The sequence below is a fragment of the Onychostoma macrolepis genome, chromosome 08 (assembly GCF_012432095.1).
Source record: "Onychostoma macrolepis isolate SWU-2019 chromosome 08, ASM1243209v1, whole genome shotgun sequence".
In the NCBI taxonomy this organism is placed as follows: domain Eukaryota; kingdom Metazoa; phylum Chordata; class Actinopteri; order Cypriniformes; family Cyprinidae; genus Onychostoma; species Onychostoma macrolepis.
In genome coordinates, this window is record NC_081162.1 from 15,249,477 (window position 1) to 15,277,470 (window position 27,994).

At 37.0% G+C, this 27,994-nt stretch overlaps 2 protein-coding genes across 3 annotated transcripts; one reads left to right on the plus strand and one right to left on the minus strand.

The window, feature by feature from the left end:
• The first annotated feature begins 266 nt into the window (after positions 1-266).
• On the plus strand, positions 267-20,194 carry sema3ga (sema domain, immunoglobulin domain (Ig), short basic domain, secreted, (semaphorin) 3Ga). Its single transcript, XM_058784824.1, has 18 exons — positions 267-759; positions 5,002-5,130; positions 11,928-12,088; positions 12,219-12,281; positions 12,434-12,553; positions 12,678-12,771; positions 13,803-13,922; positions 14,060-14,205; positions 14,295-14,409; positions 14,566-14,635; positions 14,788-14,932; positions 15,144-15,366; positions 16,082-16,170; positions 16,322-16,363; positions 16,497-16,654; positions 16,802-16,869; positions 16,985-17,112; positions 17,326-20,194. Exons 2-18 carry the CDS (start codon positions 5,013-5,015, stop codon positions 17,719-17,721), a joined length of 2,256 nt encoding a protein of 751 aa, XP_058640807.1. The 5' UTR covers positions 267-759; positions 5,002-5,012; the 3' UTR covers positions 17,722-20,194.
• On the minus strand, positions 20,183-27,723 carry wasa (WASP actin nucleation promoting factor a). Of its 2 annotated transcripts, XM_058784825.1 has the most exons (11): positions 27,337-27,712; positions 25,326-25,466; positions 25,105-25,191; positions 24,488-24,584; positions 24,319-24,351; positions 24,159-24,194; positions 23,663-23,831; positions 23,405-23,583; positions 21,860-22,785; positions 20,926-21,034; positions 20,183-20,733 (listed from the first exon to the last, which is right to left on the minus strand). In XM_058784825.1, exons 1-11 carry the CDS (start codon positions 27,439-27,441, stop codon positions 20,681-20,683), a joined length of 1,935 nt encoding a protein of 644 aa, XP_058640808.1. In that variant the 5' UTR covers positions 27,442-27,712; the 3' UTR covers positions 20,183-20,680. The 2 variants fall into 2 exon arrangements, with proteins under 2 accessions (XP_058640808.1, XP_058640809.1); XM_058784826.1 differs by lacking the exons at positions 20,183-20,733; positions 20,926-21,034 and adding an exon at positions 21,041-21,727 and having other exon boundaries at positions 27,337-27,723.
• Between the last annotated feature and the right edge of the window lie 271 nt (positions 27,724-27,994).

Consider the following 27,994-nt stretch of genomic DNA (forward strand, 5'->3'; position numbering starts at 1 on the left):
GTAACTTGTAATATGTAACCTATTACATTTCCAAAGTAACCTTCCCAACACTGACTACTAGTTACTGCAAAAAGTAATATTATTACAGTAACTGAATTACTAGTAACTAGTTACTGCCCAACACTGTATAGGCCTATGTTAAAAATGCATTAAATGTAAACAACATTTCATGTGGCACTATCCACTATTATGTGTTGCATGCATTTTCCTGACCTCTTCACGGTTAAAGGCGGTTCGTTGGGAGCAGTGCTGAGGGGGCTGGACCGTGACACTTCACCGGCGGAATAAAGCAAACACCTGCCACCGCGCAGACTTTCAACAACACGGAGACTTGCAGCGTGGAGCTTACGTGACAAGAAGACGAACACATCTTCTGTTTTGTATTCAAAGTGGCAAACGCTGGCGATATTGTCACGCAAACTGCAAAACACATCTTGACTTTTGTTGCCTTTATCTCCTCAACTGTCTAGAAAGATAAGAGCTTAGAAGTATCCTGAGGAATTACGTGCACAAACTGCAACTTTTATCGCCGATTTTTGGACTGACTGACACGCCCCAAAAGTGAGAATTCAAAAGGCTAGAGCTATAAAAGCTCTTATGTTTTTATGAGAAGGGTTTGGACGGATTTCAGAAATTCAGTAAGGCACGAACTGTGCTCACAAAGACGGTAAGGAATGTAACGATAGCATCTCACCTGCGCCTCAAGACACCAAATACACGGAGCAACAGACCGACTAAAACACAAGACCAGCGAATCAGGTGAATATACAGCACGTTTCTCAGTTTCGAGATAAAACAATCTGAAACTTCCTAAAGTCTTAAGAGAGTGTTTTAGCCTCAGGTAGATGACAGCGAATTCACTGGTCATCATCAAAAATTTAGAAGATTAAGTTTTTGTTGTTGTTATTGAATGACAGACAGATGCAAATATGTGCGAACCTGCGAATCATAGCAACGGTGTTTACATTTTGCAGTAATATTACAGGTAGCCTACATTTTACAGGCACTCCAACATCACCTTGCAATTTGTGTGTTATATAAATACTTGATTGTTTTATAGGCTACCCTTTTTGTATTTACCACAATAAATGTCGTTATCACATAGCCTATAAAATACTACAATGGTACTTTTTAAAATGTATTTTAATTAATGTTATATAAACTACATGGAGGAAAAGATAATCAATAACTGTGCCTACTGTGGAGATGAAATTATTTAACAAGGGTTTATTCACTATTTGAGGATTTGGGTACATATAGGGTGAATCTGGAGCAGAAATATTATAGCCTGCATGCACATTTTCCAGGTGGTTCTTTGTGTGTTCGGTCAGGATTCTTTGATCTTCTAATTTAACTGTGTGCATGGGTGCTTGAATAGTTTATACTTTAGAACATTTGTGTATTAGAGCAGATGAATTGAAATTTTACAAATTGCATGAGTTTGTGTGGTGGTTGTGTGTGTAAGTATATTTTTATGTATGGCTACTGCATTCATACAGTGTAACACCCAAACTTGATCCATTCAGTATTATACAGTATGCACCGTTTTAAAGAAAGGGACCAAAATCCTTTAAATGACAGTTCATAAAGTTTTGCGTAAAATAATAACGTTATTTTGCAGATTAAATTTTTATATGGATAGTCAGTTTACAATTCATTATTACTTAATTTTAATTGTTAAGTTTCCTATAAATACATAAAGCTTATAATTGAAAAGTTACAATTAACATGATAGGCAACATGTTCAAAATGTCCTACCCACTTTAGCAAACTCAGACCTATCAAATCTGTTCATAATTGTCAAGTACTAGTGTGGCACTTCAGCGTCTCCCTACAATTTGTATGTGTTCTGTAAATATTTGATTGCTTTATACCCTTTTTGTATTTGCCACAATATATGTTGACTTTAAAAAAAAAAAAAAAGAGATACAGCAGCCTGACATTTTGTCAGTAACAAAAAAGGGGAAAAAACAGACACGTTGGAGTTGGATTTAATGGACGTCATAGATTGAGCTTGAACATCCATAATTCATATGCTGGCCATTCCGGCAGAGGATGACTGATACATAATGCATGCTAACAAGAAAGTATAACAGTTTACACCTGTGAAGTTCCACTCAAGATTTAAAACGGCAAATATGTCGCTAACAGTTTACTTGAGTGATGTAGACATGAAAATGCTCTATCTATCTATCTATCTATCTATCTATCTATCTATCTATCTATCTATCTATCTATCTATCTATCTATCTATCTATCTATCTATCTATCTATCTATCTATCTATCTATCTATCTATCCAACTGTCCGTCTGTCTGTCTGTCCTGTCTCTCTGTTCATCTATCTGTCTGTCCTTAGGTTAGATGTATAGCAGTGTGTGTGTGTGTGTGTGTGTGAGAGAGAGAGAGAGAGCGAATAAAAGTCTGTGCTTCCTATCCTTTCCCCTCAAATCAGTGCCAGAACCAACATGTAAGAACACCTAAGTGACTGATGCTGTTGAATATGTGTAGGAGAGGAGACATAAGACAGATCTGATCTTGCACAGAGTGTGAGTTTCAACAAGAGCCAGTGAAATACAGTAAAACATCAGAGGATTTTTGAAATCAGGTTCAAAAGTGAGGACGCTTTGAGCTGGAAAAGATGATATCAATTATTTGTTGGTTTTCGTAGTCCTTCACAAGAGCACCCAAGATCACAAATGTGCATTTGTAGCTTTCAGACCAATAATTCTTTGCTCTTGTCTAACACGAACACTAACACAGTGGCTATGATGCCAATCTGATGTCTACAGAGTAATGATACACATCTACATGAACATACAGAGAGATAACCATCTCCAGTTCCTTTTTTTACTCTCCGCTCTCATTTACCAACTTTTCTATGCAATCTACAGTTTTCTCTCACTCTCTCTATGTCATCTTGCAGTTTGGACATGTAGTACATTCCTGGACAAGCCCCTAGATGCACTTTGAATGTGAATTTGAACCAGTGACAGCTGGCAGAGCCTGGACCAGTGTTTGTTTGCATACGCGCGTGAGTTTGTGGAAAAGGATTTATCGAGTTGCCTAGTGTCAAAACTTTTGCCTTAAAGCAAAACACACAAACAGCCGAGAGCAAAGCTGTGGCATACACACATGTGCAGCACTTCTAAGGGCTAATAAAAAATCTGGTTTTAAGCTGATTTAACCATGGATCTCCAATGAAGAGAATGTATGGTCATACAAATCCCAAGTATGCGAGTGCCTGCTGTGCTGACATCACTCACATACATCACTGGCCAGCTGATGATGTCATAAATAGGAGCCCAGGATCAGGACCTGATGGAAACTGATCTAAAAGAGGCAGCAGTCGCAGCCCTGGACTCCAGCGAGATCTTCCAAGTTATAACAAAGAGCTGCGTGACGGGGCTTTGCAGCAGCTTGGAGTGATTTGCCACCTCAAGCTTTTCCCAGGCACATGGCCCCATAAGCTCTAAATCACAGGCAGTGATTTTTGGGTCAATTTTTTTAATTCTGTTTTTTTCTATTCATTTACTATAAATCACATTAAATATGCAATTCATACATGCAATAATGGAAATTCACCAATGAATTATAATTATCTTGATATTTTATCGAGAGCGTAACAACAAAAATGTCAAGCTGTCGGCGTTGATGGCATATAAGCGACATATAACACCGTTGCATTGTGGGCTTCCCGAGTTCGAATCCCAGCTCGACCTTTCTCGATCCCGTCCCCCTCTCTCTCTCCCACTTCACTCTACACTATCCTGTCTTAATAAAGGCAAAATGCCAGAATTAAAAATGTTAGGCTGAAACAACTGTCCTGATATCATAATTAAGAAAAAAAGCCTCAAAAACCTTAAGTATTTGGCATATATTTTTATTGATATTTTTAAGTAAATACTACTACTACTGCTACTACTAATAATAATAAATATATTGTAATTATTATAGTTAAATAAAACTGAAACAAAAGTTAAAACCATAAAAATATATTCTATAAATATAAAATGAAAAACTGATTTAAAATAATTAAAAAAACTACAATAGTTTCTCAATGATACTAAGTTTTGTTTACTTTGAAAAGTATATTTAATTTAAAAAAAAAAACATTATTTAGATTTAATTTTAATTTTAGTTGTAAACCAACATACACTCTTAAAGATAAAGGTGCTTCACGATGCCATAGAAGAACTTTTTTGTCAAAATCGTTCCATAAAAGAACCTTTAACATCTGAAGAACCTTTCTGTTTCACAAAAGGTTCTATTTTGTGGCGAAATAAGGTTCTTTAGATTATAAAAATGTTAGAAAGAGATGGTTCTTAAAAAAACCTTTGACTGAATGGCTCTTTGTGGAACCAAAAATGGTGGTTCTATGGCATCGCTGTGAAGAACCTTTTAAGCACCTTTATTTTAAGAGTGTAAGTACAAAGGTTACATTTCTAAAAAAAAAAATGTAGTTGATTTATTATGCAGCCTCTGCATGAGTTCCTGCCCTCATACTCTGGTCACAAACCACAGCTCTTACGCTATCATAATCTGCTAACTCTCAAATCAGTCTGTGCAGTTGCATCGGGTGGATGAAGATGATTAACGGCACCTGTTTTTCTTAAAATAAAACTGACACCATGTTGCATAAATGCTGACCCTCTAATGCAGGCCTGAAACCTCTATCTTTGCATGGAGTTGAATAGAGGAAGGTGTGACGGGCTGGGATTTGTCTGGCTGTTAAAACTCAAAGCTAAATATACAACAGAGTAGTAGAGTACAGTAGTAATGTTTGCTTTCTGGTCCTTCTGTTGTCTGTCTAAATTGAACTGTCTCCGTCTCCCTCCTCTTCATCTCTCATTTATTTTTTCCTCCTCTTGTCCTTCGTCTGTTCTTCCTTTGTCATTTCAGCCTCTTCCTTTGTCGAAATCAGTGATAAATTTAGCCTCTCTCGTGCTTTTCTCCCTATGTCCACCTTGTTTTATTTTTTTCTTTTGTGTGGGTTTGTATAGGTTGCCTGCAAATGGGTCTAACTATGAGAGTAATGGAAACAAGACTCCTCCTGTTGCTGTTGGCTTTGTTTGTGTTTGAAGTGGCCTGCACACATCGCTCTGCTCCCAGAGTACACCTGGCTTTTAAAGGTGAGAGCAAACATTATTCATTACCTGTCTATGCATACTCAAACACTCAGCTTCTCTCTTTCTCTTTTGCATACACCCACATGCCCGTACATACACACACATGTACACATTTAGTCTAAATGAGGACATCCCAGACTTCTATTGTTGTTATATAAAGCTAGTTATATACAGAATGCTATAGACTAACCATAACCCACACCCTTCTTCTTGAAGAAAACATTTTAGTTGTGTCCCAAATTACATGCTATACACTATGTATTTTACTGTCTAGCATATGACATTTAGATGGCTAGTTTGTCATCCAGAATCAGAGTCTGATAGTCCCTTCCCCTTTGCTATGTAATTAAAGCTTAAGGGCAATAGGTACCCAACATTCCACTCTTCGTTTTCTTGGTTAAATAAGTGCATCACCCAGTTATTTAAATTGCACATCATGTTGGGATTTTCAGTGTGAATATACTACTCACGCTATTCATACCACAAAATGGCATATAATAGTACATAAGTATGCAAATTGGAATGCACCTTTTGTATTTTTAGAAGTATATTTTATGCATGAATCATGTTTCTAGTTGGGAATGCATTTGGATGTAGGAAGGCTTTGACAGATTTAGCTTGTAGGGAGCAATTTTATAGCTAATTATGTACACACACACATAAACATGTATTTGCTTAGTTTCCTTTTCAGTGCCAAGTAGTTCTTGGCAGAAAACAAATGGTGGATGTTGTCAGCACGGTTGAGGTGTGGAACGTGCTGGATCTGGGTGGGTGTCCTCAGTGGAGCATATTCCAGAGAACCCTTGAATCTTGTGTATTGTTTATTGTTCAAAAATTCAAGAGCTCAGTATTTGTCATTTCCTGGATTTTAAGATGAGATCATGCAATGTGGTGTCACTGGGTCTCTGCGAATTCCCATTAAATGGAAACTTTCTCAGTTTTGTGCACCACAAAATGGAATTCTTGATTAATCGGACAAACATTCCATAGGAATGTAAAAATAACAGTTTAAGTACCAAAGAGTAATTGTGGATTAATCTAAACATGTTTGGAGGTCTTTTTTTGCAAGTGCGACCTTCTGCTTCTTCCTATTTCTTATGAAATGTTTACTTTGCTATCACTTAGCATTTGTCAATCGAGAATTGAGACTACTGGATGGTTTCTGGTTTTTAGTTCAATCTGTTAATTTGTCACCACAGTCTGACAGAAAATCTGACAGGGTCAACAGCTGATGGCAAAGTAACCATATTTTGCATTTCACATGAATATATTAAAGTAGTAATTTTTGAGCATTTTGTTTTTAAAATCACAGCATTGATAGAAGTAGAAAATCTTATAAAAGTCTATTTATTGACAATTATTTATTATTTCTTTACCTCAGTACACATTAGCAAACATTTACATTCCATTCATATTTAGCTTTAACTAGATTTAAAGTATTGAGTTACTGTCTGAGGATAGGTTGTTTTGGGGGTTATAAGTCATAATTTTGATAAATAGATTAATTTCTATTCATAATCACTGATTATTTATAGTAAAAATAGTACTATTATATAAACTAATGGCAGATATGTCTCAAGAATCAGTGCTGTAACTCCTTATGTGAGGTTTACAGTTCCCTTTTTTGTCTATTCTGATCTCTTTCTGTTGGTTTTTAGTATCTCTCTTTTTAAAGGGAATTTGACACAAAACTCTTGTTGTGGTGAAGTTTAGGGATATTTCAACAGATTCTTTCCCAGCATCCTCCTCTCATAATTGTACATCTTCAAAGCATATATGAGATCCAAATCAAAGTTATTTTGAACAATTATAGTCATTGTCAGCTGTCAAGCTGTCACCCTTGTTTCTGACAAACACATACACATGCATGCAGTGACTTTATACACACATTAATGCAACTAATACATACACAGGCATCCACACGTTACACGGGCCCTCTAATTACAATTTTGAAGCAGGTTGAAATATGGGCTGCTTAACACATACCTGATGTAAACAGGCATTAAAAGTGTGAATCACTTAAGGGGAATCCTCTCATATAACGTTTCATCTGAATAAGTTGAAGGTGGAAAGAGGTCCCACGTAATTACTCCAAAGATTATAGAGCGGCCCGTCTCTCACGTATGTGGGATAGTCACCCTGGGCATTATTGTTTGGAAACTACTCTGAGATTAAAAACAACGGTGAACATCAAAATACAGCATCCCACCAGAATATAAACACAATTTTGGATGTGTTTGTGTTGTACCAGCCAGAGTGTAAACAACTTTTTCCAAAAGCCGCATTTTTCCCAAGTCACTCCATTTTAGTTTGCTATTTTTGTGGGGCCTCATTCTTTGCTATGGCACAATAACTATGACCTACATAAAAAGCTGACTTGACTTGACTTAGTACTCAAAGCTACCTTTGTTGGTCTTTCTTTAAATATTCTGGTGCGGTTATTATTTTTAGAAGTCGTTTTTAGGTCATTTGGCAATTATGACAAGGATATTTCGGGAATTATTTTCCTTTGCTGTGTGTAAACTCAAAGAACAAGAGCAATGTGTCAAGACCTGTTTAATTAGATTATACCCCATTTGAATTAATCCAATTAATCTCTTGAATTTATAAATGTATTCTTTTAAACTTCTCATCTCATATTGTCATTTGTATGCACAATATATTGGTACCATATTGGTTATAAGATAATAATATAATTTTTTACAAATTTATCTGCATCAGTTAATATCTGCATCAGTTAATGTATTAATTGTTAAATGTAATCCTGAGGAAATCCATTTTCATACTGTACATAATATTGGCGCAACCCTCATTTCTTTTGAGGTGGGATGTGAAATGGTCTGATGATGGTTATGGACGACTGACAATTCATTTGATTCATGACCAATAAGTAGAGGTTCTTCTATTTTACAGTAAACAGTGTTTGATGCCTCAATTCTCAGCGACGCTTGAGATTTAGAGAATTCAATTGACCCCTCTGTTTTGCACAAACAATCCAATCAAGATGGGTTAAAAGTGCCTTGAAGGAAATTCGTAATGATGTTAGCAGGATTCATGAGAAGAAAAGCTGTTTCCAATATCAATCACCTCGTGTTTCATATTTCCCATTGCCCCGGGCTCATATTCCTCCTGCTTGTGCCCTGATAAAACCTAATTGAAGAGATGACTGGGCTGAATTATACGCCCTCAGTAATTTGGATCTAACTAGTTATTGTTAGCTTTGTCTTGTCTTTCATCACCCGTCCCTGTAATTCCACTGAACCTCTTTGGCTCTGATCCAGTCCGTTTTGCCCTCCCATTTTCCTCAATTGCAATGTATTTTACCCCCATCAGGCAAGATCACCCTTCCCCTCTCACCCTCGCCACCACCACCACCCTCTCCTTCACATCAAGAATAGCTGGGCGGAAAAATCCACTTGTCTCATTGGCCTCTCTATTTTCTGCTGTTATCTGAGATGGATTGATTGTTCATTGTTTGCCACCGGGATGGTCTTTGTTTCTGAGGCGCCTGCAGATGAGGGAAGGTCTTTGTGTAACTCTAGAAAGTGTACCCAACTAGAGACTATGAGAACACTACAAGAAACTGGCAGAAAGAGTGAAAGAGAAATGTGATATTCTACAATGGCCCTATGCATCCAGTGTGTAACCTTACCCTATTATAATTAAACAATTTACTATGGCTGTTGATCAGTTGAATAATTTATTCAGATTATGATATGCTGATTAAATAATCAGGTTATTGAAAATGACCTTTTTATTTATTTATTTGTTTATTATTATAATTAGAGATATTGTGGCAAATTAGTAGATTAAAAAAAAAAAGTAATTTAAACATTTATTTTTACATAATATTGGTAGAAATATTAATAATTTATTCACTTTGGTAAAATAAAATATATTTTTGATAATATTTTATTTTATTTTAATGTTGTGTTCTATTTGAAACTGATATCTGTTTGAAAGTGCACGAGACTGTGTGTTTTGTTAAGTCCCTGTTGAATTCTTCTCACAACAAAGACTTCCTACAGGATGTTGTATCACTAGCCTCACCTTTGTACCAGCGTCTCTCACCCGTGATTGTAATGAACCCTGTGCTGCGTCCACTTTGGTCCACTGTGGGTTTGGCAGAGGTGCCGTGTCCGGTGTTCTTTCCTGACGGTAAAGGGAAGAGAGGGGAACAGGATTGTACACAAACCCTTTCCCTTTTGCCCACCCAGTTCCGTGTCCAACAGATATCCGATCATTAGCAGTTATTTTAGCACCCACTCTAGAACATCCTGTAAACACACATTTAAACATATTAGATACTTTTAGAACATTAACAACGTCATTGAAATGCCCACATTTCCTGTGCCTAAACTTTTCCATGGGTGTGTAAACATCCATACGGATGATCGTCCAGGGAAGGATGACAAAGCTCATTGACAAATTGGTCTTCCGCTTGTAGTTTCAGGTTTTGGTACGTACTTTGCAATGTAAAAGGCTACAGTGTGCTTGTATTAAGCTACATTCGAATGCTCACCCTGTCACCCAGTAGGGCAGCGCTTAAAATATTCAGCTCTTAAAAGCTCATCAGACACACTGAAAATGACTCAAGCTCTTTAACCCACTCTTACAGTCATTTCAGCTTGATAAAACACAAAGAAAGTCTTGCATGGCTGACCTAACAATAAGATTCAAGCTTAAGCCTGCTTTTGTATTTGTGAAAACAAATCTCTTAACAATATTATTAATTATTCCTGTAATGGCAAAGCTGATTTAAAAAAAAAAAAAGCAATTACTCCAGTCTTCAGCGTCAAATGATCTTTCCAAAATCCTACTAATATGCTGATTCGTGCTCAAAAACATTTGTTATTATTATCAATGTTGAACAGGTTGTGTTTGTTAATGAATATTTTTGTGGAAACAGATCCATTTTTTTTTCTTAATCTTATGTAGCAGGACATTAAATTGATCAAAAGGGACAGTAAATACATTTATATTTACGTTATGGCAAAAATTCTCTTTCAAATAGATGCTGTTCTTTTGAACTTCCTGTTCCTGAATGATCAAAAAAATGTATGACAGTTTCCACAAAGTTATTAAGCAGCACATATGTTTTTCACTTCATTGTCACTTTTTCTTAATTTTAATTTCTTTACATTTAAAAAAACAAAAAAAACTTTGAAACTGATCCCAAACTTTGAACAGGAGTGTATTGTGTAATAGTTCAGAATGACAAGAAATTCAGGATGTTACTGAACATGATGTGGATGAATCTAGTCCAGAGGATCAGATACGGAAGGAAAGATTAGTGTGTAATTAGTCATCTATGAATGTAACTTATGAAAGAGTTCCAGGACTTCATCCTCAAAGGAGAGCATGGGATTGAGTGTGTCAGACTGATCCAGAACAGGGGGGAAAAAATATAAAAGAACAGCTTTTTAAAAAATGTGTTGGAGTTTGAATAAGATCAAAGGAGTAGAGTTTAGGGAGAGAAAAGAATGCTCTCCAACATGACTAAATTATATTGTGACGCAAGACTTCCATTTAAAAGTTCTCATGTTGGTGTGGCAACTATCACTACTTCATATTACTTTCTTTTCTGAAAGAAATTAAGACTTTTATTCAGCAAGAATGCATTACATTTTATCAAAACATTTTTAATGTTACAAAAGATTTTGATTTCAAATAAATGCTGTGCATTTGAACTTTTACATTTATCAAAGAATCCTGAGTGAGGAATTAATGACAGAATTTATATTTTCTGTGAACTATTCCTTTAAAATCTTTCCTGTCTATTATTAGATTATGACATCTCTCTCTCAGGCCTGAAATCATCTGATCATAATTCATAACCGACACATGTCTACGCTGTTAAACATTCACACAACATTAACTGCAATTCTTGCATCAGGGCCTGGTGTTCTTTTGAAGTCCTGTGACAGCCTGCAAGAATGTCTGAATAAACGGTTCATTTTAACTCCACTGAATTTCTTCATTTTAATCTTTGCCTTCGAGACTGAATACTTGGCCCACACGTGGAAGTGTTTTTCTATTTTCCGGCACTCAGGAAATGTCTCTGGAACTGTCTTAAGTGCAGTTTGCTCCCAAGAGCCACCAATTTATGCTTCTCGGTTCTTCCTTCCACCTTGAAGAAGAGCTTGCTGAGGAGGGACAGCCCAGAACACTGCTACTACAAGATTTTTATTTTAATGATTTCATCTGGAAAAGGACATACCCACAGAACTGTGTTTACCCTGTAACACTGAGAGAGTGTGGCTTTAGTTAGAAAGCAGATGCGCGAGAAGAAAGTCAAGAGCACCCCCTATAGATGAAACACAGTTTTACGATTAGATTGATCAGTTTCTCACCCTTTCTTTCTTATGTACCTATTAGGTACTTTAATTGACTATTTTTATTCAGCAGGGACATTAAATTGATCAAAAGTGACAGTAAATACATTTATATTTACATTATTGCAAAAAATCTGTTTCCAATAGATCCTGTTCTTTTGAACTTCCTGTTCCTGAATGATCAAAAAAAATGTATGACAGTTTCCACAGTTATTAAGATATTAACTGTGATAACCACAATAATAAATATTTCTTGAGCACTAAATCATCATATTAGAATGATTTCTGAAGGATCATGTGACACTAACAACTGAAATTAAGGCTGCTGACAATTTGGGAGTAAATTGCAATTTGAAAATAAATAGATATTTCTATTAAACAGTAAAAATATTACCAATGCAAAACTTTTGAATTGTGTTATATGTTTATTTATTTTTATTTCCTGTGCTTCTTTTTTTGCATCAGAACTTATGGACACTCGAACAGCAAGGCCATTCAGTTTCTCCTTCAACACCAGTGACTACCGGATCTTGCACGTTGACCCAGACCAGGGGCGGTTGTACCTGGGCAGCCGTGAATATCTGGTCTCTCTGGACATGCAAAACATCAACAAAGAGCCTCTCATTGTAAGTGATGATTCAAATGAATCAATTCCATTCACAACAAAATAACAATTAGCACCCAAACGCTGACCCCACAAGAATTGAAGTGTCAGTGAATTGTTCTCAAAATGCAGTGGGTGTTTTATGTCTGTAGATCCACTGGCCGGCTCCAGCTCAGAGAAAGGGAGAGTGTCAGATGACTGGGAAAGGCAGGCATGTGAGTTTACATCAGTTCTTGTCATCTAACCACTCTAATTAGCACTAAATAACTCACTAAACAAGATGTGAGACTCTTGGTCTCATGTATACTGTATCAATATGACCTATATTAGTTTTAACAGTGGTTTGTTTGTGTGTGTGTGTTTTCAGGGAGAGTGTGCTAACTTTGTGCGTCTGATCGAGCCTTGGAATAGGACTCACCTGTACACCTGCGGCACAGGAGCTTATAAACCCATCTGCACCTTCATCAACAGAGGCTGGAGAGCTGACGTACAGTATACACACACACACACACACACACACACACACATACATATAAACATACTGTTTATACTCACATGTAGGCACATCCAGCTTTAATCCAACCAATGCTTTCCCTGTCTGATTTCCACAGGACTATCTCTTCAGACTGGTTCCTGGATATGTGGACTCTGGAAAGGGAAAATGTTCTTATGATCCAAACCAGGAGAATGTCGCAGCCCTGATTAGTAAGAAATCGATTAATGAAGATTTTATGTAATTGATCTTTTAACACATCACTAACTAATCCTACTGTAACAACGGTTGCAGTTCACCATATTATCAAACAATCTCCAAAACAGCAGAACATAACAGAATCATAACACAACGGAAACATATAATAAGATAATAGAAAAACGAAACATAATAAAATAACAGAATCATAAAATAACAGAATCATAACATAACGGAAACATATAATAAGGTAATAGAAAAACGAAACATAATAAAATAACAGAATCATAACATAACATATCATTAAGTATCAAAATCATTACATATAACAAAAGAATCATAACATTTCAGTATGTAACCGATTCATAACATAACAGCACCATAACATATAATTACATAACAGAACCATAGCAGAATAACATAACATATAATCATAACTTTACAGAACACATAACATAACAGAATCATATCAATAGAACAGAATAGAATAACAGAATCATAATAGAGCAAAATCATAGCAGAATGATAATACTGGTAAGGACAGCTACATTTGCTGCAGGGTAAATCAAATAACTTGGTGCTAATTTGTTTACATATTCATTTAGGTATATAGCTGACTGTGATAAGCTTTTGAGTTGCAGGTTCTAATCATGTTTTTACATAATTTAATAATAACTTAACACAGTAACATGCTTTGCAACATCAACTTAAAACAGTATCATGCTTTGCAGCATCAATTCATTCTGGCCCAGATTTAAATACATAGTATGCAGAATAAAATAATTCAAATCAGTTTTACCACTTTAACATGGGCATATTTTACTGGAAACCGTTCTGTTTATGAAATGTACAATTTATCCTTATCTGATGTTCTGTAAAGCACAAAGTATCAACAGCAATAGGGCAGATTTTATCGAAAGGTCAATATTCTGTCTAATGTGTCATCACACAACTGTTCACCAAATTTCACAATTCATCTGAAACATGTAGCTTTCACTTGTACTTATGAATTTATTTTTCTTATCCTCACCTCTCCTCCATCCAGATGGAAACCTGTACGCTGGAGTGCCTGTGGACTTCATGAGCACCGATCCAGGCATCTTCAGGACCATGGGCAGCCGGCCAGCTGTGAGATCAGAGCAGTACGACTCTAGATGGCTGAATGGTAAATAGCTTGGCTGTTCATATTTGGATTGGAAGATGTGATTTTTAATTAGTCTGACAAAAAATATTTGCTCAGCTGTTTTAGTTTCCATTAAATATTTGGATGGACATTACATTCACACTCTGTTTATTTCCTAGAGCCTGTATTTGTTCACATGAAACAGATTCCTGACAGCGCCGAGAAGAACGACGACAAACTCTATTTCTTCTTCCGTGAGAAGAGTCTGGACTCAGGGGCAGGAGCGAGTCCAAGTGTGCTGGCCAGAGTGGGCCGGGTGTGCCTGGTGAGCCTCAGAACCAGAAACTGCAGGTGTACAGGAAGCAGTTCTCAGTTCAGTCAGTCAATAAAAAAGCTGTTTTTGTTTATTCACAGAATGATGAGGGCGGACAGAAGTCACTTGTGAACAAATGGACGACTTTTCTGAAGGCCAGGCTGGTGTGCTCTGTGATGGGCGATGATGGGGTGGAAACCTTCTTTGATGAACTGAGTGAGTGTTGTTTTCTTTCCAAGTTGATTTCATAGCAGTTTTGTGTCAAATCTGCCTAGTGTTTCAGATATAGCAAATACTGTTGTATTTCCGATAATGCATACTTAATATCTCATTATTGACACACTTTTGAAATGCTTTTCTCATCCTCTCCAGGGGACATGTTTATCCAACCCACCCAGGATGAACGAAACCCTGTGGTGTATGGCGTCTTCTCAACTTCTGGGTACATATTTCCTTCAGATCAACACATAATGTCAAATTATAGTTATCTCTGTCTTTTCATATTCTTCTTTTCGTGTTTTCATTTTACTTTGGAAATGATTTATTGTTTCTGGATGTTATATTTTACTCATCTCTCTTGTTTTTGTCTCTTAGCTCTGTGTTTAAAGGCTCAGCTGTGTGTGTCTACTCAATGGCTGACATCCGAAATGTCTTTAATGGCCCTTTCGCCCATAAACACGGACACAACTACCAATGGACTACATACACAGGGAAGATTCCCTATCCTCGTCCGGGAACCGTACGTTTCAGTCAATTTCTCTCTTAAGCTTTATGAAAGTTTTGAAATTTCACCCACAGTATTTGTTATTGCATAAGCTTGTGTGCTTCTTATCATCTTACAGGATCTATGATATCTTTTATGGCTATAAGGGTGTTTTCTTTTAAAAGACAAGCAAACCCAGAAGCATGTACATTTGTCCGACTGACTTTCCCTCCGTTTTCCATATCAGTGTCCAGGAGGCACATTCACACCGGGTCTTAAGTCCACAAAAGAGTTCTCCGATGAAGCGGTTAACTTCATTCGTGCTCATCCTCTCATGTACCACCCCGTGTATCCCATTCACAAGCGCCCTCTGGTGGTGCGCTCTGGTGTAGACTATCGCTTTACTACAATTGCTGTGGATCAGGTGGATGCTGTGGATGGCCGATACGAGGTTCTCTTCCTGGGAACAGGTGAGTCTGGCGTCTTTCTTCTGAATGCTGACATTAGTTAAGTGTCTTAGTGGTATGGCGTTATTTTAATGACAAATGTCGAGAGCGCATTATTGTAGCGCAAAAAAAAAAAACATTAATATAATGCGCGAGCGCGAATCTCTCCGCTCGCAAGAAGAGATAATTTCCTTTGCTCTTGCACAAAATCGGACGCACGCGCTCAGATACACGCTGCTCTAGCCCAGAGAAAGTGCGCGCACTTAAAATATGTCTCTCCTCTCACTCAAAGTGTGCATGTGCGCGCTCAAACTGTGTCCTGTGCACTCGCAAATCTCTCTGAGGAGAGACATGATTTAAGTGCGCGCACTTTCTCTGGGCTAGAGCAGCGTGTATCTGAGCGCGCGCGTCCGGTTTTGTGCGAGAGCAAAGGAAATCCGCTTCTTGCGAGCGGAGAGATTCGCACTCGCGCATTATATTAATGTGCTTTTGCGCTACAATAATGCGCTCTCGACATTTGTCATTAAAATAACGCCAGGGGTAGTGTAGCCTAGTTGTTAAAGTCAGCATGAAATAAAAATTTCCCTTTCTGCTCTAAATGCATATTTTAGATCTTGTTGTGAACAACTCATCCGTGAATGTTTCTTTTTTTTTTGTACCTCATAATGTTCAATCAAAATGTCATAACTAGACCTTCTAGTTTTGGTTGACAGCGTATCACTTTTCTGTCATCCTACAGATCGTGGTACAGTCCAAAAAGTTATAGTTCTGCCCAAGGATCCCACCACAATGGAAGAGCTCACTTTAGAGGAAGTGGAAGTTTTCAGGGTAAATACATTTTTAAAAATATTTTTCAGACCTCAGCATTTTAAAGTTATAATAAAAATAAATAATGACATTTAAGTATATATATGTAGGTCTCTGTGTGTGTGTAATAAAATGTGAAAATATTACATGCTTTTCTATTTCCTATTTATAGACACCTGCTCCTGTCAAAACAATGTACATATCAGCCAAAAGGGTAAGATCAAATAAAACACATTTTAATCTCTTTAAGAGTGTAATAATTAAAGATGTGTTACAGAAATCATACAATTATGATTTCATCCAGCAATATAGCATTAAAATTGTTCTTCTTTTTTTTTTTTTTGCAGCAACAACTGTATGCATCTTCAGAAGCAGGTCTTACCCAGATGTCCTTGCACCGTTGTGGAGTCTATGGAAAGGCCTGTTCGGACTGCTGTCTGGCCAGAGACCCCTACTGCGCCTGGGATGGAGAAAACTGCTCTGCCTTTACACAAGCCACCAAAAGGTCAGAGAACCTGAATTCTTTAAAACTGCTCTTACTTACCCTGTTCTCCTCACAGCTAAAACCATCTTAAAAGGCTTATGTGAGTCCCAATTCATAGGACAGTAAAATTACATGGAGTTTGATTATATCTTGTATTATTTCATTTAGGAGGAGCAGAAGGCAGGATGTTAAACATGGTGACCCTTTGCGTCAGTGCCGGGGCTACAACGCTAAAGGTAACAAAAACAAACAGTCATCAACAAATAGTCTGCAGGATTATAATGAGTTCAGTCTGATGTATTTGTATAATAGGACACAGCATATGACTGTAATAGCTTCTGTATTTACTAGTGGAGAGGAGACTGCAGGAGAAAGTTCAGTTCGGTGTTGACGGTAGCAGCACATTTCTGGAGTGTGTGCCGCGCTCTCCTCAGGCCACTATTAAATGGCTCTACCAGAAGGAGGGAAGACGAAAAGTGGTATGATTGCATTCTTTTACTTTATTTCAAACCAACCAACCAAAAATAATAAATGTTTCTTGAGCATCAGATCATGATATTAGAACGATTTCTGAAGGAATAGTTATTTTATTTCTAATAAAATTTTCTTTTAGTTTCTTTTTAATGAGATATATGCAACTTTGAGCATGAGAGGTCTTTCAGAAACATTAACAAATCTCTTTGTTTTGACAGCTGAATCGAGAGGGAGAGGTTCTTAAGACTCCTCAGGGGGTTCTTCTGAAAACGCTCACCAAAGCAGACGCAGGCCTCTACCATTGCCTGGCCACAGAAAATAACTTCAAACACACGCTGGCTCGTGTTTCCTTGCGCATCCTGGACCGGGACATTGCTGTAGCCCTCACCACCCCTGATGAGGAAGAAGAGGCATCGAGGAGCCGTCACAAACACCATCAACAGGACCCTGCAGCTCCTACCCCAGCACTCCTGCTGGAGCCTGAAATGCGTCTGATTCAGCAGTACTGCCAGTCCTACTGGGAGCAGCTGACGGCCGGCGGAAACTCACAGGCTGACCTCCCCAAACGTGCAAATCGCAGACACACAGAAGCACTGAAGGCTAGTGGGGAGTGAGGAGGACAAGATAAGAGAGTGACCTGTCTGTCACCTTGCTCCGAGCAGTTCATGGACTTGCATAAGTTAGTTTATGTGCAGTGGCACCAAAAAGTATTTGGACAATTTTGGACATTTTTATACTGTTCAAAATGCACTTAAAATTAGACCTAAAATGAAAATGTATTCATTTAAAGGGTTAGTTCACCCAAAAATGAAAATTATCCTGTTATTTACTCACCCTCAAGCCATCCTAGGTGTATATGACTTTCTTCTTTCAGACCAATCCAATCGGAGTTATATTAAAAATTGCCCCGACTCCTGTAAGCTCTATCACAGTCAGCGGGTGTTTCTGTTGCAGAGTCCAAAACACGTCAAATAAAGTGTGCGAATCCATAAAAAAAAAAGTGCCTCACACGGCTCTGGGGGATGAATAAAGGCCTCCTGTTGCGAATCCATGCGGTTTTGTAAGAAAAATATCTATACTTCAATCATAATAAACACATCTCTCTCACATCATCTAACTGTCGCACGCGGAAACCCATTCCGGTGGATGACGTCGGCGTTGCGTGATTAGTGACGAATGCGGAGAGAAAACAAAACAAAACGCCGGTCATGAATTAGAAGAACAAAATGAGGATTTGTAAAGCAAAATGTCGGAGGATTTCGATATAAGCCAATTGGAGACTTGTTTTCATTTGCTAAAGTAAGGAAACTTTGCTTCCTTTGCTCCTGTAAACAACATGTGCATGTGACACTCATTGCACCGGTGTCCTACGTCATCCGCCAGAAAGGCAGTCACCGTGAACGTGCGTACGACAGATAGCGGAAGTTACACAATACTGTTTATATCGTTTTAAAAGTGGATTATTTTATTTTTTACAAAAACGCATGGATTCGCTACAGGAGGCCTTTATTCATCCCCAAGAGCCGTGTGAGGCACGTTTTTTATGGATTCACTTTATTTTGGACTCTGTAACAGAAACACCCGCTGACTGCAATGATAGAGCTTAGAAGAGTCAGGACAATTTTTAATATAACTCCTATTGGATTCGTCTGAAAGAAGAAAGTCATGTACACCTAGGATGGCTTGAGGGTGAGTAAATAACAGAATAATTTTCATTTTTGGGTGAACTACCCCTTTAACTACCTGCATGAGATAATTCTTGGAACAGTGGCCCCAAAATTTATTTGGACACTTTTGGACAATTAAAAATGATTTAATTATGATCATTTTTGGACACTTAAAAATCAATGCATTTTCACGGTTTTCAAAATGAACCAAATTAACTGAATTAATACATTCATGAACAGTGGCTCCAAATAATTGGACTTTTTTTTTTTTTTTTTTTTTGAACATAAAAATGAATACATTTTTGTTCAAAATTATTTTTTAAAATAGTTATTTTTTAAACACTGTCCCCAAAAAGAATTCAAAATGAATTTTCACAGTTTGAACACAATTGTTTTTAAATGTGGCGTGTTGATATTTTGTCATCAAATTTAAGAACATTCACCCTAAAAATAAAATGTCCAAGTCCTTTTTGGGATCATTGTATGTAATCATACATTCGTTGTTCATTCACTGATCCAAAGTTTGAAATAAGTGACCATTCATCTGTTGTACTGGGTTTGTAGTCGGTGTTAATTTAGGACTTACCGTTTCCACTCGCTACAGTGATTTGTCTGCATTTCAGTATTATAAACAGATGTAAACTTTTACTAACCTCACAAATTAAGCTGTAAATGACCTTCAGGATTCAGTAATTACATAATGGGTTTAATTAACATAAAAAATCAATCAATAAACCATAAAGCACCTTTAAAGAGGATATTATTACCTCATAAGCTTTGAAAACGTTCCACTATCCTGTTGTCAGAAAGCCCCTTTGTTAAATCACCAGTCATTGGGCCAGTGCAATTTCTTATGTTCCACCTGGATTATGAAATTGTCAAAGTAATTTATGTTTGTATGTTTAATAGTAATATATGTATGGATTCTAATAACTGGTTTAATAATGGCACCAAACATTTGCAAGAACTCACTTGCCTTCATGTCTGTGTGACTGTGGCTGTTTCTCACCATTTGTAATATATATTTATTTGAAGTTGTATATTTTTTTATGGGATGGTCTTTGAGGATACTGAATAAGGGTGGAGGGCATTTTTGCATGATTGAGGAATTAGATATGTTGTCATATTTATTTAAATACATTCAAAATGACTGACACTGTTTAGGAAATAGCACTTTTATGCTGTGCATTTCGTGCTTTGTGTCTGGTTGAGCAATTACTGTTCAAGTGAATACAATTGTCATATGAGTTCACTCAGATAATATCTAACACTGGAAATATTTCACAATATTTGTGTCCTTTTTTAGTTGAATGGTAGAATAGTCTGGTTGTAAATTACAATACTCAGTCTTGCTCTTAGATGTTGTCTTGTATGAGATAAAAAAAAATAAACAAGCAATAATTTGTGATTCACTTTTCAATTCACATTTCAGTATATTTACATGTTGTAAATACATTCAGTACAGATTCACATTATATGATGTTATAGATATCTACATCAGCTGAAACACTCAAAAACTGAGAACCCTTGAGACTAGAAAGAGAACCTATGCATGATATATCGGTACAATATTTTACTTTTTTTTGTTTTTTTACATTAGATTGCCTTTTAATTACCTTTGCCATAATCCAATGCTCACTTAAGATAAATAACAAAAACAAAAAAACTAATTTAATATCTCTTTTAAATGTAATATTTAGCAAATCTCAAAATTAACATCCATTTTTCATACAGTACAATAAAATTGATTTAATTTGTTTAGGAATAACAGAATTTTAATATAGCATTTTTCTTGGCTATCATTTTAATATCAGTGCATCCCTAGAGAAAATGCTTTGGATCAGTGTTGATTAACTTCCATGTAAAACATGTAAAACTGCCTTGGTACATGTATTGAAAGTCAGGATTAATCCCACTCTTCATCGTCATCCTCGTCATCATCAAATTCATCGTCCTCATCTACAAGATATGGCATAAGGTAAAAGGTTAATAGGTATGTAGGGTCCAGCAGACCAACTTTTTGTCTGAGCATTGATTACAAAATATATTGTGTATAATAATATAAAGGTAATACTTCTTTCCTTTCATAATTACTATATTAAATGACCAAAAAAAACAAAAACAAAAAAACTCTAGTGATTGAGTGGTTACCAGATGAATGGATGACTTTACTCCTCTTCTGCATCACCATCATGAGAGCTCCAACTATTCCCTCTCCTGTATCCAGGGCAGGTGAAGGTGGATCTGGGCTGGTGGTCACCTGGGCAAAAGATGTTACTGTATATAGCTTGTGTAGAGTGTTATGCTTTAATCATACCATTATCAATAATGTGAAGCTTATAGGAACATTATTTGTGCTTGGATCTTGTAAGTAGGTTACCTGCTTTGAACACTAAAATGACCTTATCTTTTCAAGGAAATACAATATTTACACTGCTGTTCACAAGATCCAAAAAAAAAAAACAGTAAAATCAGCAATATTGTGTAATATTTCACAAATTCAAATAACATTTCTATTGTAATATATTTTAAATGTAATGGTAACACTTTATAATAAGGTGTCATTAGTTAACATTAGTTAATGTATTAACTAACATGAACAATGCATTTATTGCACTTTTTATTAATCTTTGTTAATGTTAGTTAATGAAAATACAGTTGTTCATTGCTTGTGATTTTAATAATGCCTTAGTAAATGCTGAAATGAACATTAACTAAGATTAATAAATGCTGTAGAAGTATTGTTCATTCTTAGTTCATGTTTACTAATGTTGTTAACTAATGAACTTTATTGTAAAGTGTTAGCAATGTAATTTATTTCAGCGATGGCAAAGCTGAATTTTCAACATGCACTACTCCAGTCTCAAGAGACATTTTTTATTTTTATCAATGTTGAAAACAGTTGTGCTGCTCGATATTTTTGTGGAAACTGCGCTGCATTTTTTTCACAGTTCTTTAATGAATAGAAAAAAAAAAGAATATCACTGAAATAGAAACTTTTGTGACATTATAAAAGTCATTAATTACTAATGATAAGTCATTGATTATTAATTATTAACTTTAAAATGGTAGTGTAGATAATCACCTTTTTGAGTTTCATCCCTGATTGTATCTGGGCAAGTAATGCTCCTCTACCTCCTTCCCCACCGCTGGATGCTGGAGGTGGTGGACCACTTGGAGATGAGGGGTTGCTTTCAAAGTTCACTGGAGAAGGAGCAGCAGGAGGTGGAGGAGGAGGTGGCGGAGGCGGACCGCCTGCACTGGGTTTGGATGAGACTGGAGGAGGTGGAGGGGCGAAGCCCGAGGAATTGCTTCGGGGAGGAAAGTTGGATTCAAAGGGACGAGGTGGAGGCACAGAATCAACAAAGTCTTCAGGTGGAGGAGGAGGAAATGATTCACAAGGTGGAGGAGGGAAGAAATCAGATGGGGGACGAGGTAATGGCATATTAGATTGAGGCGGAGGTGGCAAACATTCACTATTGTCTCTCGGAGGTGGGGGTAAGCGTGCGCTCCTCACACCTGGTGGTAGTGGTGGTGGAGCTGCCCCAGCAGGTTGGGGCGGAAGAAAGCTACCTCGTCTTTCGGTCATTTGTGGTCCAGGTCTCTTTCCTGGAACAGGGGCTAAAGACTCCCTACGTTCTCCTGGAAGTGGTGGTGGGGGTAAACCTCCACTCCGACCTCCAGATGGAGGTGGTAAGGGTGCGCTGCGGTGTCCTGGAGGTTGAGGCAAGGGTCCAGTACGGCCTCCGGCAGGAACCGGTGGCAGGGGACCTAAGGATGCAGATCGGGCTGGCAGAGGACCACCGCGGCCCTCAGGGGTTTGTGGTGATGCAACTGCTCTTGGAGGTGTAGGTGGAAGGGAACCTCGATGAGAAGGTGGACCAGAGCATTGACCCGGGACAGGCGGTAGAGGCCCCAATCGACCTTGAGGTAGTGGTGGCGGTGCTGAGGAGTACCCAGATGGCACTTGGAGAAGAGAACCACGATGTCCACTGGGAACAGGAGGAGTCTCTAAATAAAAATTAAATAATACGTTAAGAGGGATAGTTCACCCAAAACTGAAATTCTGTTATTAATTACTTACCCTCATGTTGTTCCAAACCCGTAAGACCTTCCTTTGTTCATCTTCGGAACACAAATTGAGATATTTTTAATGAAATCTGAAAGAGTTCGGACCCTGCATAGACAGCCAAGAAACTACCACGTTCAAGGTCCAGAGAGGTAGTAAGGACATCGATGAAATAGTCCATGTGACATCAGTGGTTTAACCTTAATTTTATGAAGCTACAAGGACACTTTTTTGTGTGCAAAGAAAGCAAAAATAATGACTTTATTCAACAATTTCTTCTCTTTTGTTTCACTCTTCTTCGCGAGTTCACAACATTACCACAACGCAACGCATGGACTATTTTGACGATGTCCTTACTACCTTACTGGGCCTTGAACGTGTCAGTTGACGCAGGGTCAGAAAGCTCTCGGATTTCATCAAAAATGTCTTAATTTGTGCTCCGAAGATGAACAAAGGTCTTACGGGTTTGGAACGACATTATGATGAGTAATTAATGACAGAATTTTCACTTTTGGGTGAACTAACCCTTTAACATGAAACAAATATAACATTTTAACTTACCCTGCTCGGTCACAGCCTTTTTAACAGCCTCCAATCCACCTGAACGCTCAATGACATCATAAATGAGCTGAGAGGTTTCCGAATCATTCATATCTGCTTCACTGATCCCAGCGCAGGACAAAATTTTCATCAGGTCCGGGTCCAAATTGTTGGAACCCATGCCAAGGTGAGTGACATGCCTAAAGTCATGACATAAAGAAATGTAAGCTAACCAAAAACCTCTTCAGAATCATATATCTTGCCTGCTTATTCACTCACGTGAATCCACTGGGTGCTCCAATATCCCCCTTCAACAGTTTGGATCCTTTCTTTTTATTTTTCTTGTCTTTCTCTTTCTTGTCTTTCTTTGATTTGGAAGTGGTAATTTGGTTCTGGATATTACTTGGTACCAGAGGAGGCATGGGAGAAGAGGTAGGAATGCCAGAGCCTGTGATTGAAGATACAATAATGTATATTATTTTTCTATCTATCTATCTATATATATCTATATATATATATATATAGTTTTTATTTATTTATTTATTTTTATTTTGTACACCATGCAGTTTTACATCACTAAACATAAAAGTTACATTTGTATAGTTTTGAGAACATTCAATGCTTGTATTTTACATGAGAGGCAGAGAAAGCACAGGAATATATTTTTTGTCTAACAAAAAGTGAAAGGCCTATTAAATATATTTAAATTACAGTCAAATACATTTCGTTTCCCAAAAGACAAGCATAATATTAATGTGAAAAGTGATTTACTTACCATTTGGTCGAGGAAGTGGTGGCAAAGCTCCATGATCTAAGAATAGAAAATAAATATATATTTGATTTGCACCTTGTTCAAATAACCTACATTTAAAAAAATATATAAATAAAAAAATTAAATTAATTAATGCAGTGATTTTGAGAAATCACGTTTTTACCTCTACGTTCTTGTCCTTTTTTCTGCTGTTTCTCTTTATATTATTACAGGAAAACATAAAACAATCATTTTAAGTAAGATGCCGATCTTAAGAAGCAGATCATCTTCATAATCAGATTTATGAAGTAGTTTGAATTGACAGAAATTATTAAAACAAAATAATTGAATACCAAAACGACAATTTCTCTGGCTGATCTTGTCCTCCACTACAGCAAAGAAATTGTCAGCCTCCCCTACATCTGCAAAGTTCAACCCCACTTGACAGTCCTGAGGAGAGATGCAAAGTTGAGTTTTTATTTCTATTATAAAGATACCTAATTAAAGCAAGGTGACTAAAGAAAGCATAGTCAACTATTAGATCATAAACAGTAAGTCCTCACTATTGTAGCTTTTAAGTTAAAATAAAGTTTGCCTGACAAAATGGAAGCGTTTTTACAGTGTGCCTGATAGTGGGATGACAATACATAGTTATATGACCAGTTATGGTTTTCATCCGTAACAAGTACATGTAGCTACATGCAAATAGTGTGGGTAACTTTAGCTTCTTTTGCCTGCATATATGCAACAGCAGACCGTATTGTTGTAGACAGTGACATGAGGAAGTAGCAGTGATGCGCTAAATTAACCTTGCAGGAAAGAGAAATAAAAACTTCCCCAACACAGAAAATATATATTATTGCTATGTCATTCTGTGTGTAAATGTTAAAATCAACTGTAAGAATGACAGTGATCATATGACTCACAAGGTTTCTATGAAATGCCGTAAAGACAACAGCTAAATACTCACATCTCCAGGGAAAGTATGAAAAAAAGGCCTGGTCCTTTGGTACATCAGTTGGTTATAGATTTCCTGTTCCCACACCAGCTTCCCTGCCTGAATTAAGGAAAGAAACAGGTCTGAGATCATCTCAGTTTTCTGTCAGACACACACAGGTTTGAGGAACCACTCGAGGGTGAAATTTGTATGTATTTTATTTTATTTTTGAGATTTTAATTCATGTAAAGAACCTTGATGTCATAGAGACGGATGAAAAAGGAGCGCAGAGGACTGTCTTTGACGAAACAAACTACTCCAGACTGCTGTGGTGTCCAATGGTTCGGCTCACTCGGAAGAGCCATAAGTAACTGCACGACCGCTGAGGACAGAGACTGCAGACGAAACCAGAAAAAGGCTATAATTAGTGTCATACTTTGATGCCTGTTTTTCTCACATGCATAATTGCATGTGATTTATGTTCACTAATGAACACACCAAGCAAATCACACTCAGTGTCCAAAACATAAGATGGCAGATATACAATAGCTGTTTACAAGCCTCATTCTGTGGCAGGAAATGTCTTTAAGCAACTTCCCCTGTCAAACCCCCCTCAGTGATCACAGTTCAAGCTGCAGTGAGGGCCAATTTCACACCTTCTCTTCCTTTAATCACAAAAGCTTTCACTGTGCATTCAAGCAGCACCAAAAATTACCCACAAAATGGCAGTTACTGCACTGTTGGGTCTGCAGTAGAGGTCTTGATGTGTTAGAGAAAGGCTACCATGCTGAAAAAATTAAATTAATAAAGTTATATTCCATAAAATAAACTATTTTTGATGAGTATGTACAACTTCATTTTGCGGTGTATGCAAATTAAGCAACAATTTCGTAATCAGCGCATATTTGTATGTGTGTGGTGTATAACCTAATAGTCGCTTTAGATAAACACTTCGGCTGCATCAATGCGAATGTTAATGTAAAGAATATAGTTGGCAACAACGGGATCTGGTCCTGAATGTGTCATAATGGAATGATCAGAGGAAGCAGAAATAAACAACCCAGTACAGAAGTGAGAAGCATTTTTGGATTAGCTGGTTTACCAACAGATTTCTTTGATGTGCAGTTTGAGCTACATGACTGTGATTAGTTTATTAGACAGTGTAAATAACTACACAGGATGGAAGGATAGATAGATAGATAGATAGATAGATAGATAGATAGATAGATAGATAGATTATACATCAGTTTTAGAGCCATTTCCACTAACCATAAAACACAGTGCAATGAAGTGTAAAATTCAAAATATAGGTAAAACACCTGTAAAAAAAAATTTAAAAAATAATGTTGGCAAAGGCTATTTATACTAACTCCGCCCACCAACGTGTGATTGGGATAGTCAACACATCTAATTGCTATTTACACTTAGTGTAAATAGCCTCTATTGCTATTTGCACTTAGTGTAAATAGCCTCTATTGCTACTTACACTTAGTGCAAATAGCCGCTGCCAAAAAATAAATACAGAAATATTTAAATATTATAAATGCAGAATATTTAAAGAAAATACAATTTGTATTTGAAATGAAGAAATAAATAATCTGTAATGCGTCACGCAGGGACTTCTGAAAATATCATTGTACTGATATTTCACACTTTGAAAAACATAACTTCAAATCATCTAAATAATGCTGATTTTAATAAACTGTTCCACTGTTTTACATTTAATGTGCTTTTTAACATTTTACTGCTGTTAAATCTACAATTTTTCACCATATACAGTAAGGTCACTTTTGTGTAGCAAACCCCTTTTCCATTTAAAATTGGTCAAAGTGAAAATGCGATAACATGAAATAAATGAGGGGAAAAACACTGAAAAAATTTGATCAATAAATGACAGCTTCTCAAAAAGAGAAGTAAAACTTTGTGGTTAAGTTCTTTTCTTCAGATAATGCAAACCATTTTGATATTTCTGTATGGTAAAATTTCATTTTTTTTCATTTAAAGTAAAAAATTATTTTGTTGCGTAAAACTTTTAATACTATCTTGCAAGTCATAAAACAAACTGCAACAGTGATAATGACAAATAAGTGAACACATTAGACAGTGTAAGTTTTGTCAAATGCTTTTAAAGCATGCAGTCAAATTTTGGCCCACGGTTTGCACAGATATCACCCCATTTCATCAAGATAACACTTTTACCAATTTTCCCTCTGCAAAGTGTACTATTCCCTTAGGCTTGAACTGAAGGCCCTTGAACTCACTTACCACACACCTCCTGCCCAGCAGCTCCTCCAGCCTCTCATTCTCCTGTGGACTGAGCAGAGAGCTGCCCGAACTGTCCTGACCTTTCCCCTTCGATGCTCGCTTCATGGCCTTATTTGCACATGGAACAAACCGTTAAAAAATGAAACTCGAAGAGAAAGAAAGAAAGAGACCCTGTAAGAGAACGAGAGATCTCCTCTGAACTACCAGTGACTAGACTGAACAGCGAGCATTGAGTTTCTCTTCCTAGTTCTTACTCTCAGCATCAGCAGACAAAAGGTTTTGACAGGAAATGGACAACCACACTTTTTTTTTCTTTTCTATTTTCATTCTCTCGCCTTGTTGTCAGCGTGACACACTGCTGTATGTTCATGTTGCTTTCAGATGAGAGCGGAAGTCCCCTTAGAGCCACCCCTGTCGTTGCAGTCAGATCATCAGAACAACCATTACTGTCTACAATGTACAACTATACCAAGATAAACTTCTGTTGGTCGGTTCCTGTCTGGTGACTTTAATATCAATCTGTATGTCACATATGATGAAGAGCAGAAATCAAACAAAACAAACAGGGTGAGTAATTAACAACAGTGTAAAAAAAACAAAAACAAAAAAACAAAAACAAAGTGGTGGTGAAAGGAAAATGGAACATAGTAAAGGAGTG

Bases quoted from the DNA above. Each gene is read 5' to 3' on its own strand.
- wasa (XM_058784825.1), bottom strand. From the start codon at position 27,441: ATGAAGCGAGCATCGAAGGGGAAAGGTCAGGACAGTTCGGGCAGCTCT. The intron at 21,035-21,859 runs GTGATTATCTAC...TCTTTTGCCCAG, and splicing joins CAGGGATGAAACTCAAAAAG to GTGACCACCAGCCCAGATCC. The intron at 20,734-20,925 runs GTAACCACTCAA...CATATCTTGTAG, and splicing joins TAAAGTCATCCATTCATCTG to ATGAGGACGATGAATTTGAT.
- sema3ga (XM_058784824.1), top strand. From the start codon at position 5,013: ATGGGTCTAACTATGAGAGTAATGGAAACAAGACTCCTCCTGTTGCTG. The intron at 16,171-16,321 runs GTAAATACATTT...TCCTATTTATAG, and splicing joins AGGAAGTGGAAGTTTTCAGG to ACACCTGCTCCTGTCAAAAC. The intron at 16,364-16,496 runs GTAAGATCAAAT...TTTTTTTTGCAG, and splicing joins TGTACATATCAGCCAAAAGG to CAACAACTGTATGCATCTTC.